This window comes from Orycteropus afer, unplaced genomic scaffold (genome assembly GCF_000298275.1).
Source record: "Orycteropus afer afer isolate SDZICR_OR568_19922 unplaced genomic scaffold, OryAfe1.0 scaffold00010, whole genome shotgun sequence".
NCBI classification, from domain to species: Eukaryota; Metazoa; Chordata; class Mammalia; order Tubulidentata; family Orycteropodidae; genus Orycteropus; species Orycteropus afer.
The window spans coordinates 19,866,785-19,883,559 of NW_006921597.1; the positions used below are offsets into that span (position 1 = coordinate 19,866,785).

Here is a 16,775-nt window from a genome sequence, read left to right on the forward strand (position 1 = left end):
AGCAACCAGAGTAGGAGTAGAAAAATAATATGAGCAAAGAGTGAAGAGGAAGTGGGCCCATCCATCCATGACCTGGGGCTCTTGGGCAATTTAGCCTCATGATGGTCCTTTGAGACCTTCCAAAGCCCCAACTGGCCCCACAGGAATGAAAGGAAGGCCTGGACAGACTTGGAAAAGGATCTCAAGTGCTTCAGACCCAAGAGGCTGGATAAAGAAATGGGCAGAGAGGTTGGAGTTGGTGGGGATGGGGCAGTGAGGGGGTAGAGGTACCAAAATGGGGAAGTTCCTAGACCTCTCATCATGTGTCCCAAGGATGAGACCAAGCCCACAAGGGAAGAAGGCCAGGAGATTTTAGGGTAAGTATGAGTTTAAAGGGTTGGTAGAAAGTGCCCCAGCCAGGGTGCTGAAGGAACCTTCAGGGGAAACTGAAGGAACAGAAGAAATTGATTCTGCCAGCAAGTCTCCTGGCTGTAGTTTCCTGTGAGGATGATTGAAATTGCAACTTGGTTGCAATTTATCTACTCCCCACTGACTCCAGACCTCATCAGCATCTTCTACAGGGCTGTTTTCTAGACTAGTTACCCTCCCATGATGGACTCTGTGGGCAAACAGAGGCCAGAGAGGAGAGTGGGAAGCACACTGAGCTCCAGGCTGACCGGAGATCAATGCAGACACAGACCTGGATGACAACCATTGAGGAGGGGGTCACCAAATCCCTGGTAGGCCCTCCATTGAAGGGACCAGGGAGAAGTCTGCCAGCCAATTACTCCTCCTCCCTTTTATTGAAGCTGGACAGGTTGAGATAAAGGAAGCTGCCAGGAACCAGTCTCAGGGCTCTGGTCTCCTGTCCCCAACCCTCACATGCAGCAGAGGCTGGTTCTCAGAGGCTGTGAGGGTATGAGTAAGACCCCAAGTAAGATGAAGCACTGAACTCCTGCCATCCAGGGTTCCAGTAAAATGAGGGACAGGAAGCCACCAGAAAGACTGCCCAGGTTTCCGACAGCTGATGGCTACCCATCCATCGTCTCAAAGCTCAAAGCCCAGAATCATGGGGAAAGGGAGTTGAGGGAGGAGGAAGAGGAAGGTCCTGGAAGCCAGAGGTGTTTGAAGAGGTGCTGTCCAGTTCAGGAGTAGCCAGGTGAGGGCTGCTTACTGCTTCTCCACTGCTCCCTGTTCAGCTTCGCTCTCCTGGCTGGGGCCCTGGCCCTGGTCCTGGCTCTGCCCATGCCATGGGGTCTCCTTGAACACAAACCAACAGTTCCCAGCCCACAGGAAGAAGTTGATAAAGCCAAAGAGCTGCAAAGACATCAGAGGAGTTTGTGAGAATACTAAGGGGGACATTGTGAAAACAGGGATGGGGGAGAGTTCCTGTGTGTGTATGTGTTTGTGCATGCCCATGAGGGTATGGTGGGAGGCACAAAGGACTTGAAAGACTAAAAGAGAAATGGATAGAGACAGGGTTCCAGGCCATCACCCAGTAAGGGATTCTTGGGTCTAAGTGTCTAACTCTGTCCCCAGCACACGCCCAGGGAGTAGAGTAGCTTGGCTACTAGGAGACTCTGGCTCATGGGAGTAGAGCATTGTGCAAAGCAAAGCATAGCAAGGAGCCAAGAGCTGGGACCCTGGTGGACCTTCCCACAGCCACGTGGGGTCCTGTCTGAAGCACCTTCAGACCTGGGGTGGGTGTGGCTGAGCTGTCCAATGTGCTCCTTCCCAAGGTCCAGGAACCCAGACAGGGCTATATTCAAATAATTATTCAAAACCTTAAAACAAAACAAACAAACAAACAAAAAAACCCTATCAGCAGGAAATGCTTAAGAGGAAGTATACTGGTATCTGTAACTAACTCTGAAATTCATTAAAAGTAAGACGAATTGATGGCTGGAGAGAGGCAGATAGATGTGTGATAAAGCAAGTCCAATAAAATGTTAGTGGTAGCAATCTAGGTGAGTATGTAGGTGTTCACTGTAAAATTCTTCCAACTTTGCTCTATGTGCTAAATTTTTCACAATAAAATGTTGGGAAGAAATAAAATACTGGGTTCCAGCAAGGTCCAGAAGACTCCCTAGTGTGCAACCATTAAACTATTCAGTTGCTGAGCTGTGGTAAGGTCCAGGTTCACCAAAGTAGGGCTGATGTGGCAGGGATTATAGGTGGCATTTGAGGACCTTTAGGTCTCAGCAATTTACCAACTGATATGGAAGTATGTTAACATTTTAACAATTGGTATAGCCAAACATGTGCATACCAGCTGGACCAACCACTGCCCAGAAGCCTCTTTCCAGCCTGGAGGCCTGAGCTGTAATGAGCTTCTTCTCACTCATTCTGGGTCTGCTCCCATCTTTGAGCCTAGCCACAGCCCTGCTGCTGACAGTGCTCCCCCTTCACACACTCACGTGTACACACACACATGCACAGTGTAAAACAGGCAGGAAGAGTGCAAGCGTGCCTGGAGGAGAGAAGAGAAAGGAAATGCAAAGGCAGAATACACAGGAGGAGCAGGAGGCTAATGTCTGCTCAGTGTCTGCCAGGGACCAGTAGCCAGCATCAGGTGAAGGAACCACCAGGCCTGGGGACACCCTTTCTGCCTTTCTCAGAATCTGCTAGTGGGGACAGCCTGGTCAGCTGGGATAGCACTGCCTCCCCCAGGTCCCTGCTATGGCCAGAGTTCTCACCACAGAGATGTTGGCCAGGCCCATGGAGGGTGTGGCCCCAGCACTGCACACAGCTTCTTCTCCATGGCACACAGACATAGCTGCGGTCAGGCTGGATGGCCTGGTGGCCCCCTTGACGTCGGTCAGGCCCTTGCCCCAGGCAGCTGCAGCAACCAGCCAGAAGAAGGTGAAAGAGACAGTCACGCAGAAGTCCTAATAGGACAGAAAGACAGGAATATGCACTCAGAAAGCCCCTCCCAAGATCCTCTACTTCTTTTGCAACTGCCATGATGCACTTGGATCCCAGGGTCCCTGGATAGCTGCCTCTTCTCATTCCACCCAAGACCTAAATTCTTGGGAGCCCAGATTGTCCTGAGGAAGCTGTTTATGACACCAAAGGAACCCTGTTTCCCAGGGCTGACTCTGCCCAAGCCCTGAGAACTAAGGCCAGAAAAAATGTACCAGGACATTTGCTGGACAGCTTCACTCCAAAACCCAGGTGGCCTAAACTTCCCACTCTCCCTCCTAGCCTTTCCTTTGGTCACCATCACTCAGCTGTAATTGGTGACAGAGTGAGGGCAGACTGCAGGGACAAGTGGGGTCCCCTGAGGTACCCCTTCCATTCCTGGGATAGGAAGAGAGTGAAGGGGATTCTTATGAACAGGTAACACTTATTAAGGCTACGTATGTACCAGATACTTTATATACATTATCTCATTTTATTCGCCCAAACCACTCTGAGGTAGATACTATTTTTATCCCCATTTTATAGTTGAGGAAACTGAAGCTTTGAGAAGAAAGGGAACTTGTGCAGGATCACATAGCCAGTAAGGAATGGGGCTGGGATTTGAAGCCACACAGTCTGACTTCAGAGCCTGCTTCTCCATGCTGCTATTATGCCTCCTGAGAGCAAGAGGTGGTTGGAAAGCATGAGAAGCAATGGGAGGTTGGTGGTGGCACAGTCCTGAGAGTTGGACCTTCCAACTGGCATGAAGAACTGTGGGAGCCATAGCTCCTGAGGGGACCAACAGCAAAGAGCTGGCAGAGAGATTCAGGAGGTTCCAAATATGGAGATTCAGGCTCAGGAAGGCCACCATATTTATCCTCCCTGACTTGCAGTCCTGCCTTCCCAGCTTTGACCTCAGTTCCAGAATGAAGTTCTCATGCCTTTCTCTGACTCTTCCCTCTGGCTTATGTATGCACCCACTCACCACCAGTGGGAAGCGCTTGTTTTCCGTGTAGAATTTGTGGAAGCGCAGGTAGAGAACAAGTGCAGCCATGGCGTAGAAGAAGGAAAAGATGCCCAGGGTGACAAAGAACTCAGCAGGGGCAGAGAAATCCCCCATGAGGTGCAAGGTCTTGGAGGTGGAGTCCTCGTCACAGAGGGGCATCTCATACTGGACCCGGTTCAACCTGCAGGCAGGAGGGAAGGCCATGCTGAGCACAGGAAAAGCCTCTCCCTGTGAAGGCAGGGGACTCTGCCTCTGAACTAGTCCTGTGCTGGTTCTGACCCTGACAAAGCAAAGGGGAGGGTGGGAAGTACTTAGAGAGTAATGTTTCTTGGTAGGGTGGGGCTTGCAGTTAAGACAGGACTCCCACAAACTTCCTGGGGATTCCAGTCAAGCCCTATCTCCTCCTCAGCTGCCACCCAATAGTCATCCACCTACCCAGACATAATGACCGTGAATTTCCAAGTATCTCCAGGGCCCTTTAGGTCACAACCATAATATAGTCCATCTATTTCTGGTAGTCAAATCGCTAGGCAGATGGGCTTCATTCTGCCTCTTGGGAAAGCAGAGGCCTACAGTGGCCAAAGTAAAGTTGGAATCACCCATTATTGGGGCTTTATTTAGGCCTCTTGAGAGACTGTATTGAACTAACTAACTAAATAAACAACTCACCTAACTTGGTGCTGACTAGAAGAGGAATCCTTATTCTCTTAAACTCATTCTCCCCTAAGTTCCCAAATACCTAAGAGACAGTGCGCTCTTCTAATTCCTAGTCAAAAAATGTCTTCCTGTATTCTCATGCAACCAGGTTATCATCAGCTCACATTATCTCTTCAGGACCTAAGTACTAACAAGATACCTTACCTCCAAGGCAGGCAGGAGGCTGCTGAGGGTCAGACAACCCTGCCCAACTTGGCCAGACTCTTTTAAGCCTCCTTCTCAAGTTATATGAGTTCTGGTTAAAGCATTCAGCTGCTAACCAAAAGATCAGGGATTCGAATCCACCAGCCACTTTGTGGGAGAAAGATGAGTCAATCTGCTTCCATAAAGATTTACAGCTTGGCAATCCTACAAGGCAGTTCTACTCTGTCCTATATAGGGTCACTATGAGTCTGAATTGATTCCATAGCAGTAGTCCCCCACCTCCACCCCTACCTCCACCCTCCTGTATAAACTGTTGTTCTCTACTGTTGGTTGTCTACGAACTGCAACATTATTGTAACAATGATGCATCTGTGTTTCCCAGTGTGTCTGAAATTCCTGGAGTTCAGGAAGGACCCAAGTCTTCCTAAATTCTATTTGAATATGGAATGGCACACAACAAATGGTCTTCAGGCTTCTAGAGGAGGAGGACCAAGGAGGTCCTGACAATCCAGTGAGAGATTGTGCTGGGTCTGACCCAATTCCTGCTCACCTGAAGGGATAGCCGAATGAAACAAGGATGGCGCTCACGTCCTTGGCTTCGTTGTTGCAGCGAACCACTGCTCCTGTCTCCCCGCTGTAGGAGCCGCAAGACCCGAAGGCGAAAATAGCAAAGAGCTGAGGGAGAGTAAAGTCTTTATGAGAATCAGAAGGCCTCAGATGACCATGACAAATTCCCTATGAACCTCCCTGACTCACAGCAGGGTATAGACATGGGAGAAGAGGGGGCAGAGAGAAGGATTCTCTTTAATCAAGTTCTTCCTGGACAGGGATTCATGGCTTCCACTGGACTCCCAGACTCAGGTACTGTGTTCACTGCACAGGGTGTTAGAACAAACAGCCAAATGAGTAAGGATAGCATTGAGTAGTGCCTGGGAGAGAGATGAAGAGAGAAAAAATGGACAGTTTCCAGGTCTTTTCATTCTACATGACATTGGGGACCAGATGCCCTTAAGATGATGACTAACCTAAAGCCTCTGCCAAGTCAGGCTTTTGGAAACTTGTAGATTAAAACTAGACTTGGATTTCCTCCCCAAGGGAGAAACACCCTCCAAAATAGCTTTCTCTGCACCAACCTAGATCAGGCATGACTGGAACTATTTCCATTACTCCTTTGAACAGCCTGGTGGCATAATGCCCAAGGCATTTGACTGCTAACCAGAAGGCTGGTGGTTCAAACCCACCAGCAGCTCCTCTTAAGGAAGGTTGGGCAATCTACTTCTGTAGTGATACCGCCTCGGAAACCCAAGGAAGGATCACTATGAGTCGGATCCAACTCCACGGCAGTGAGTTTTGAACCAGCCATCAAGTCTTGTCATTACCTTGTTCCTCACTCCCAGTGGCTTCCTGCTTCAGAAGTGGGAGTGTAGCTGGAGGGGACAACTTCTGCCAAACCTTCAGAGGACCCGAGGGCAGGGGCCACAATGCTGCCCAATGATACTGCCAGCATAACTCCTTTTCCACCCTAAAGGCACATTTCCTTCTAGTGACAGTGCTGAGTGGCTGAGCTAAAGCTGACAGTATTGGCTCAAGCCCAAAGAAAAATCCCCTCCACTTGTCTTATCAGTTTTACACTATTTTCCCAATGGTGTTTCCCTCAGTAATCTGTTGAGGCTGCCATGTCTTAATGAAGAACTGAAGGCATTTCAGACCACTTGAATTGTTTTCCTCTCCACCTTTCAACACATTTTACTAAAGCTCCTACCTTTAGTGAAATAAAATTTTTCATCCTATGGGTTTCAAATTTCTTTCTGGGAAAATGCACTTTGGTTAGAAAAAGGAGGTGACAAATTGGAAACCATTATGCTCCCACATCATCAACCCAGGCCCCATTTCCTGTGTGTTTATCATTGGTTTGTACACAATGTAAATATTCTTATTCAGCGGAAAGTTTATTTTGTATTATTCATTTTCTATGTTTCTCTGTGAGTCGGTATCTTGGACATTAAACACCTAGAAGACAGCTAATCTACATCCCAGTCCTGTATCCAATGAAGAGAATAGAATTGTGTGCATATTATTTTGCTTACGCACATTAGTGCTCTGGACTGAAAGGAAACCTGGATCAGGAGTCAGGATATCTGGGTTCTAGTTCTGGCCCTGCTACTAATTAGTTGGGTGACCTCTGATATCAGTCCTCCTTTGGAATCTTAGTTTTCTCATCTGTAAAATGAGGGGTTTGAAGTAGAGGTCTTTTCAGCTCTGGAAGTCTCTCATTCTTTGAGGGTAATGCCAGCAGTGTGTCTTTACTGAGCCTGCCAACAGCTGTGCTCTGGCCCTGCATGGTGTCCGGTGCCAGTGCCCTGCCTCACATAGTCTGGCCTGACAGACCTTCGCCATGCTAGAGTCGCTGACCCATCTCTAAAGGTCATAATGGGCACCTCTCTGTTTCCAGGACAATGAGGATTCTCCCCATTTTTAAAGACATCTAGGAAAGGAGATTGTGTAACCAGTCTCCAAAGCCTGAATAACATCCTCATTGAACTTAAATCTCAAGGCTGTAGTAGAACCCAGTTTGCTTATCTTCTTAACAGTTGGAGAAAAGTGAGTCAAAGCCTTTGCTAAGTTACCCTTTATGTACACAAAGCTACCTCACTGGTGGCATAACAATGGAACTTCTCTAGCTCTTCCTCATAGAAATTCTCTAATCTTTGGTCAGTTCTGTGTCTCTCTGACTCCTCCTAGAAGTTCCTTTATGCCTCTTAGCTTCTGGTGCCCAGAACTGGACACGATCAGGCAGGGAGTCACATTCTAGGAAGGGTAGCACTGTTGGGTATGTTTTTAACCGTTGGCAGTTAGTCAGTAAATGGCTCTGTAAAGGGAAGTAGGTATTTCTAATTTGGAGCAGTGAAAAGTCAGTTACAGAGACTCTCTTCATTAACAGTCACTTGGCAAGCACTCTTGAACATCCACAGAAAGATACTATTTATTGAGCATCTACTATATACCAGTTCTAACAGCAAACAAAAGAGAAAAAAAGTCCCTGTCCTCATGGAGCTCATATTCTAGAGCTGCACTATCCAATATAATAGCCACTAGCTACATGTGACTATTTAAGTTCATTAAAATTAAATAATATGAAAAACTGAGTTCCTCATTTCAAGTGCCCAATAGCTACATGCGGATAGCAGGTACCATACTAGACAGCACAGATGATAGAATTTTTCCATCATTTCAGAAAGTTCTACTGTGTCTAGATGATGGATGACTTTGAGATTCTCACAGTTCTGAGTTCTGCTTTCTGATTCCCCTGAGGGCAAAATATATACCCACACTAAACTTAGTATTAAGTGTATTCTCTTGTATTCTGATTCTTTGAAAGTCAGGAAACTTAAACACTTTACATAATAACTCTTTAGTATTCTCCATTTATTATTAAATCTGAACATCAGTCAGTCAGATGGTGTCAGATAACAGACAGTTTGCTATATAAGGGGAAGAAGGGAGAAATCAGAGGAGAATCTCACAGGTTCATAGAACAACAGAGGAGAAAGGATCTCAGAGATTATCAAGTCCACCAGAGGTATAAACTGATGCCCCAAAAGAATAAGTGACTTTCCCAAGGTCACATTTCCCCAATGTGAGAGCCAGGCTTAAGATTCCCATCTGCTGATTCCTGTCTACTGTTTTTTCCACTTCAGTCATTCAACAGATACTTGAATATTTATTGAGCATCTACTTTGTGCCTGGTACTGGAGACACAAAAATGAATAAGACCCAGCTCCTGCCCTCAAGAGTTCACATCCGGAAGGGACAGTGTCATGCTAAAACAGACAAACAAAAACAAAATCCTGCATCACAATTATTAAGGCAAAATTAGAGAACTTTACCAAGTGTAGTAAGGATTATAAGGAGGGAGAGGGTAACTCTATGCCTAGGATGCAAGGGCACAGAAGTATACCCTTTCTAAATCCCCTCTGACTCCTCCTCCTCCACCTCTCTGCATCAGATTTGGTTTCTTCCTTCACTGTGCTATGTGTCTGAGTCACAGGAAAGAGAAAGAACTAAAACCATCCCTGTTACCAAGCACAAGATTCTGAGATGAACAAAGTGGTCATAATGAACAGGAACCAAGAAGAGATGGGGCCCTGAGACAGGGAGAATCACCGGAGTTCTGGTGCTCATCCACCTTCCAACTCTTGGTCCTGCATTGCTGGGGGCAGGGGAGGTCATGCACAGCCCTCCAGCTCCTTCCTCTCCTGCCTCTGCATCTCTTTGGGAAAGATGTCAATAACCTTCCTGGTTTAAGGATGAGGCTCCACATCAATGCTGACCTACTTGCCGGTAATAATCCTGTGTCAGTCTCAAGAACTCTAACATCATCAGTTAGTGCAGGGCACAAGGAAGATAGGTTCCCTCCCCAAATTCTTCTGCCACAATCACTCCATAGGTTTTAAGGATGTTCTTTAAGGTTTAAGGTGTTCTTTTACCTTCCCCCACACTGATTGAAATAGGTTATTTTCATCACAGAGATCCCAGAGCCAAACAAGTGATGTTGGCATCCCAAAGTAGATTATTGATCAGGGTCATACCTAGTTAAGGCAATACGATTTATTTATAAGCAAATGGGAACAAGGACAGAGAAACCCACAATATTCTTTTGGACCTTACATTCAAAGCCAGGATTCAGCAGTGACATTTGAATAATCTCACCAAATAGCAAGTTTACCTAGACAGTCTACATAAGGCAGGAAAGTGTTACTGAAGATCAAGGGAAAGGGGAGGTTCAGGAATAGGAAGGAAGGGACCCACTGCTTACTGAATACTTCCTGGAGTGCCAGGCTTCCCATGGTCCTCCTAATGCTTCCTAGGGCAGATGCATTACACATAGGACTTCTGTAAACCTCCCAGTGAGCAGTGAGATAGACCTCACCCTCATTTACAGATAAGGAAACTAAGGTCCATAAAGATTTCAGCACTTATCCAAGGTTCCATGGCTAGAAAGCAGAGGAGACTGGATTCAAACCAAAGTTTGACTTCAAAATCAGCCCCGCCCCCTTTTTTAAACTCACTGTCTAACAACTGACATATACTCATCATATTTCTTTAGCTTAGTATAGATAGAGTGAGACTCCAAACATTTGAACTGAGGTGAGATTAGTGAATTTCTAAATTTTAAGAACTCTAAGATACTGACTGATAAAAGAATATCATTACTGTCTTTTTGCAAGGATTCCAGTAAAAAACCTTTGCTTGTTGGTAATCATAACAATAAAAATTTTTTATTACCATTACAATAACTGCAGGATTTGTATATGTGTGTGTGTGTGTGTGTGTGTTTCCTTCTTTAGTCAGGAGCATCTGATCCCTCCAAACAAAAAAAACCCAAACTCACCGCCATCGAATCGATTCTGGCTCATAGTGAATTCTGGCTCATAGTGACCCCTCCTTGAGTTTCCCAGGCAGTATCTCTATGGAAGTAGATTGCCCAATCTTCCTTCTGAGGAGTGGCTGGTGAGTTTGAACCACTAGCCTTCTGGTTAGCAGTCAAATGCCTTAGGCACTATGCCACCAGATCTCCCAAGCAAGTAAAAAACCCAAATGACATTTCCACTGTTATTTCCGGTGCAGGTCCTTGTGTACTTTAATGTTAGCTCATCTGCAGAGACTCAGAGCAAGTGAAACTCACACTTCCTGAACACAAGATGACAGTAAAAGCAATCCTTGTCGCCTTACGATGCTACCCTGCAAATGAAGGCTGAGTTCAGAATCTGACCTGGTCCCGGGACTTAGCATTATGAGAGAAAGGGGCCTCTGTCTTACATAACCCTTCTCTGAGAAGTCTAGGAAAAGTAAAAGAAATCTTAGATCTTAGGGCATTAGTGCTGACCCTGGGACAAGACTGGATCATTTCCTTAAGCACTGCTTTGTGCAGCCTTCATAGAAATGTTGTGTGTATGGGTGAGGGGGAGGGTATGGGGGGAGTGGGGAAAAGGATGGAAGGATTGAAGAAGGGAGCTTTTCAGAATCTCCCCAGGGAGGAAGATTCCATGGTCTAATAATCTCATTGCTTCCCTCATTCCTTGACAGTCTTTCTCAAATTTCCCTTAGATCCTTTTGTTTAATGATAAACTTACACCTTTATGTTTCAGGTTCTGCTCCTCATGGATCATTCATAATGGCTCTTTGAATTCTGGATGCCAGTCACTTGGAGTCTTAACATCATTCTTAAATGGCCCCCTCTGTCACTCCAATGATGGGTCGAACAGGGTAGTGGGAGGCAGTGAAAGAGCTCAGTCAGCAGTCAGTCTAACTGCTCTTGGTGCAGTAGAGAGAGTGGAAAGTCCCTGCCAGGTCCCAGCGTTCCCACTTGGGAGCACGCCAGACTGGCCTGTAGCCCCAATCAGGAGCTCAGATATCCAGAGCTCTGCACGCACTATTGCCCCTGGATTCCAGATTTGATGATTCTCATTCAAACCATGATTTAAGAATTGGTGGCACAGTGCTAACTCCTGTCTCCAGTGAGTTCAAAGCCCTTTACAACCCAATTCTCCTCAGTATTAATGGTAACTTATTCCCAAGCTGAATTCTGTTCTGAGGACACAGTGAGTTATCCATGCACCATTTGTGTGTGGATTGTCTAACTTAAATCTCTTCTGCAATAGTGCACTAAATGCTCTCAACAAGTCTATGATTTGAAAGAGTGACCATATCTGTCCACATTCCTAATTTACACTCTAATTTAATTGGGCACTGGGAAGGACAGAGAGCATATCAATGTCTCAAAGTACTAGTGAGGGCAAGGAGATGCTATTTTCCTAGACATTACAGGGGAAACTGAGAGCCTGGATGTGGTGCCTTCTGCAAGGTCATAGGGAAATCCTAATATAGGTCAATTTTCTAGCATACTAACCTATTTAGGGTATAACAGGACTCTACAGAGAGCCTTTCATTTGGCTAATGAGGAAACTGAGGCCTAAAGAAGTCATTGCCCAAGGTCATACAACTGGGTCCAGGTCACAGAACCCAGGGCCTCAGATTCCCAACTCAGTGTTCTATCTCATTTTACAAGCCACATATTAGCTGCACTTGATTTTTATTTCTGTTGTTTAACACTAGAGCCATGAGCTCCATTCATTCATTTGCCGCACCCTCATTCAGCTATAGGAACCGAGATTACCCAAGTTACTTTAGTAGGGCAACCACTGAGCACTGGGATCCTGTCTTCTGTGTCCACTCCCAGGATTAACCAGGACCTGGTGGGTTTGGAGGCGGGATGGTTTCCATCACCTGCCTTCTTCCCTCTATTGCCTTCTGAGGCCTCCCTCACCGTGAAGGGCTAAACTCATCCTCCTCGTCGTCCTCCTCCCCCCTCCCACAACCAAGGAGTGGTATGTGCAGGATCAGAGTTCTGGAAAGGTTACACCCTCTGGAAAGGTTACGTCCTCTCGCCGGGTGAAATGTGAGCGCCTGGGCAAAAGTTCCTTGCACATAGAAGGACCGAATCCGGGACTCCGCATGCCTCGCTCCTCAAGCTCCTTCCACCCAAATGCTGGAGAAGCAGCCCAGCCCGCCCCTCCCCCGCCCACCTGTCGCCGCCCCCCACCCTTCCGCCTTGGCCCGGCCACAGCATCCCCTCCACCCTCCACCCCGGGCCACATTGCTTCTGAGCAGCGTCACAGCCCAAGCTCCCGAAATAGCCCAAGGCTGGAGCAGCGACTCACCCACTGGAGAACTTTGATGAAGCCCAGTGGCTCCTCCAGCCGCTGCCAGCGCAGCCCCAAGAGCAGGCGGTCCACCTGCGAAGACAGGGACTGGGGTCAGGGCAGTAGGGGGCGCAGGGAAAGCGCTGGGACCCCTCTCCACTACTCTCACCACGGGGAAAGGGAGGAACAAGGGTCGGACCAGACCCCCAGGTGGAGAGGGGGCGGTGAGAGAGCCCCGGAGACGGAGGGGTGCGCGGTAGGTACCTGCTGGCGCGGCGACTTGTCCGCGGTGCGGCCCGAGCTCTCCGTCGAGGACATGCTGGAGCAGCGGAGCTGGGGCGCAGGGCAGGGGTTCGACTTCCTCGCCTGGAGGCTGCGGGGAGCGCGGTCGGGCTGGGGGCTTCAGGCCCGCGGCGGGAGAAGCGCGCGGGGCCGGAGCGCGAGTGGCCGTCGGCGGGCCGGGCTCCAGGCTGGCGGGGTGGGTCGCGGGGCGCTGCTGCTCGCGCTCGCGTAAGCCGCGGCCGCGGCTCTGCCCCGCCGGCTGCAGAAAGCCCCCGAGTCGGATTCAAACTTCTGTCAAACTCTGGAGCGAACTTGGCAGGAGAGTCACGTGGCCTGCGCTCTCTAACCCTCCTCCCGCCCCCCTGCGCTCCCCCCTGGCCAGCCAGGCACCTTAAAGGGACCTGTGGCTTCCGCGGGCAGTTTGGCGGCGAGTGGGCTCCAGCTTTTGGCTGCAAGTGTCAATCACCACCGAAATCTGACAGCCGCTCCACTCTCGCCAAAGAGAATCCTAGTCGGGAATCCTAGCCTGGAGCGCGCAGTCACACAAGTCCCTGTTTTATTTTTCCCCCAAGTTGCTGGGCTTCGGAAGCGCTCTGTGTCGGTTTTTCTCCTTTCCATACCTTAATACCCACACCTTAAGAAGTTTTCATCAGGCATGATTAACCCTGAGGAACTTATTCCCAAATCAAGGTTATAAACCTTACAGTTAGCAAACCCCTTACTTCCAAAATCGTCACGTGCCAGGACAAAAAGGCAATAGAATAGAAATTGCTCAATTTTTATTCTATAAATGTAGGTAGTGTTTTCTGTTTTGTTTTTAACAACAAAAAGCGCTCGTGTATTATGTTGTTGTTATGTTATGTTATGTGCCGTCCAGTCGGACCGACTCATAGCGACCCCTCCTTGGGTTTCCGAGGCAGTATCACTACGGAAGTAGATCGCCCCATCTTCCTTCCGAGGAGTGGCTGATGGGTTTGAACCGCCAGCCTTCTGGTTAGCAGCCAAGTGCCTTAGGCACTATGAATTTATTATGTTAGTAATTAAAAAATTATTAGCATTATGAGTCTCTCCTCTTCCAGAGCAAAGAATGAAAAAAACCAAAGATTCAGGGAAACAATTAGTCCAAGTGACTGGTACACCATGTGATCCTCGGCCTATAGGACTATGAGACCAGAACTAGATGGTGCCTGGCTACCACTGTCAGCCACTGGGAAGGGGATCTATGTAGGAGATCCTGGATAGAGAGGGAGAACAATGTGAAACAAAACTCAAAATCATTTGGGAAAAAAGGGGGGGGGCAGATTTGCTGGTTTGATAGAGCCTGGTGGAACCACTGAGATTATGGCCCCTAGCTGCCCTTCAGGTCTGGAATTGAACCCACACCTGTGGCTTCCAGACAAACAAAAGCAGGCATATGAGGTGATTTACACTAGGAAGATACACTCCTTGGAGAGAACAATCATGGGAGAACAGAAGGGCTGATTATGCACAGGGAGACAGCTCAGGGGGCAGGAGAGCATGGAGGGATGGACACAGGGAAGAGGTAAGTATCAGGAGGAAGAGGGAGGGGAGCTATTGCATTGTGGTAAATTGTAGTCAATGTCATGAGAAAAAGTGTATGTGAATTGCTGTATGGAAAGTTAATTTGTTCTGTAAACTTTCACCCAAATCACAATAAAAAACAAATATTATCATTAAAAAGTATAACCTCAATCCCCTTTAAAATGACCGTCACCAAATGAGGGTAAAAAAATAAAAAACCTTACAAGAAGTAAACAGGCAAAGAATGTAGTTTGCATTAAAAAATTGACATTGTTGCATTTTGATTATCCTTAAATCCAACCTTAATATTTAAAAAATGTTTGCAGAACACCCCTACCCCCATCCCACAGTATGTAGTGGTGATGCTTATGGGAGTATAAATTTAAGTAGTAAAATGTTAAGTAATTTGCCCAAGAACACTTAGTCAGTGGGCAAATGGCCGGAGGAAAGAAAGGACCTGCATTTCCTAAGAATCGGCTTGTAAATATGTATCTATCTCATCACAAAGTTATTCTTGGAGATTGCCCCAGTAATTCAAAATGACTGCTTTTTGAACAAGCACAATTCATTCCCCCCCTGAGAAAGTGCCTTCCCAAGGTTCCTCTGGGGCAAGGGACTTGGGCTGGGATCAGGCCAGCTGGACTTGTTGAAGGAAACTTCTCCAGAAGACTTGCTGTACAAATGTAGGCTAATGAAGGAACCACTGAGTCCCAAGTTCAGCTCTTAATACATTGTTCTGCAGTCTTAGGTTCCTGTTCTGTTCTATCTTACTTACTTCATGAAGTCATTGTTTTGGTTACCTCTGTGCTTCTCTAACAGAAAATACTACAAATTGGTGGCTTTAACAAACAGGAGTTTATTCTCCTACAGTTTTGGAGGCTAGAAGTCTGAGTTCAAAGTGCCAGACTTTAGGTAGGGGCTGGGTGAAAGCCCCTCAGCCTTGGGCTTCAGCTCTGCCTCCTGCACCCAGCCCACTGAAGCTGGAGGCTTTCTTCACTCAGGCAGCTGCTGAGGCTGACAACCCAAGGCTGACAAGTAAAAAGGCACAGTCCCAATATTACCAAACCAACAGCAGGCCACTGATTCAAGTCCATTAAGAGTCCCAAGATTGGCAATCAACATGGCAGGCTACTGAACAACGACTTGGCTACGTGCAGGATTCAAGCATGTCAAAAGCCGCAGACTGTCCTCAAAGCTGCTTCTTATATATTGGAAGCAGACCACATCCCTAAAACAGCTACTCAACTGCTCCAGTAGATTCCACCATGCAGTTGATTACCAATCTCACCATGGGGAATAACTACATTCAGCTGCCTAACCACTCACCCAGGCCCAGCAAGTTGACACATAAAACCTTAACCACCACAGCCATCATAATGATGATGTGTGGAAATGCCCATAATACGTGAATGTGAAACAATACTTATTACCAATGTTTCCAACTATATGCATACAGAATACAACACAATCAGAAAAGAATTGAGAATGCAATACATAAAATGGAGGATAAGTACATAATATCACAAAATGGAGTACAATTGTATCAGATCACAAAATGGAGTACAACCATACAAGACTGGGAATTATGGCCTAGCAACGTTGACACATAATATTAACCATCACAATTAGGTTGTAAGGCGTGTATATTTTCAACTTTGAATTTGGAAATATACACTCATGTAACCATCACCACAATCAAAATGTAGAACATTTCTATTACCCCAATGAGCTCCCTCATATCACTCAATCCCCAGGCAATCACTGATCTGCTTTCCATCATTATCAATTCATTTTGCTTTTTCTGGAATTTCAAATAAATAGATTATACAGTATGTACTCCTTTATGTCTAGCTTCTTTCACTAAGCATGTTTTTGAGGTTCATCCATATTGTTCCATATGCATACCATATGAATTATGTATGACCCATCGTATTTCAATAAACTAACCCACTGCCATTGAGTTGATTCTGACTCATAACGACCCTATCAGACAGAGTTTCCGAGGCTGTAAATATTTAGGGAAGCAGACCGTCTCATCTCTCTTCCTCTGAGCAGCTGGTGGATTCGAACTGCCAACCTTTTGGTTAGCAGCCCAGTACTTTAACCATAGCTCCACCAGAGTGCCTCCACATTTCAATAGATATTGTTTACCTATTCACTTGATAAAGCACATTTGGGTTGCTTACATTTTTTAGCAATTATGAAGTGAATTGCTATAAACATTTTTGCAGATTTTTTTGTCAATCTAAGTTTTTATTTTTTATTTCTAGAGTAAAGATCTAGAATCCATTTGCTAGATCATATGGTAAATGTATGTTTAACTTTACAAGGATCCACTAAACTGTTTTCTAGAGTAGCTGTAACATTTTGTATTTCCACCAGCAATGTACTCCAGTTGCACTTAATCTTTGTCAACACTTGGTATTGTTAGTTTTTTCTTTTTTTAAGCCAGTATAGAAGATGTACTGCAATATTTCATTCTAGTTTTAATTTGTATTTCT

The 16,775-nt window shown here is 46.5% G+C and overlaps 1 protein-coding gene across 1 annotated transcript; it reads right to left on the reverse strand.

Annotated features, from left to right (window-relative positions):
* Positions 1-1,149: 1,149 nt before the first annotated feature.
* SYPL2 (synaptophysin like 2) lies at positions 1,150-12,768 on the reverse strand. The gene is made up of 6 exons (XM_007949731.1): positions 12,715-12,768; positions 12,469-12,543; positions 5,298-5,422; positions 3,866-4,067; positions 2,676-2,867; positions 1,150-1,296 (listed from the first exon to the last, which is right to left on the reverse strand). The coding sequence occupies exons 1-6, from the start codon at positions 12,766-12,768 to the stop codon at positions 1,150-1,152; spliced, it is 795 nt and encodes a 264-aa protein (XP_007947922.1).
* Between the last annotated feature and the right edge of the window lie 4,007 nt (positions 12,769-16,775).

Coding starts and splice junctions, on each gene's coding strand:
- SYPL2 (XM_007949731.1), bottom strand. CDS start 12,768: ATGTCCTCGACGGAGAGCTCGGGCCGCACCGCGGACAAGTCGCCGCGC. Junction 12,544..12,714: donor ACAAGTCGCCGCGCCAGCAG/GTACCTACCGCG, acceptor CTGTCTTCGCAG/GTGGACCGCCTGCTCTTGGG. Junction 1,297..2,675: donor GCCTGGCCAACATCTCTGTG/GTGAGAACTCTG, acceptor ATGTCTTTGCAG/CTCTTTGGCTTTATCAACTT.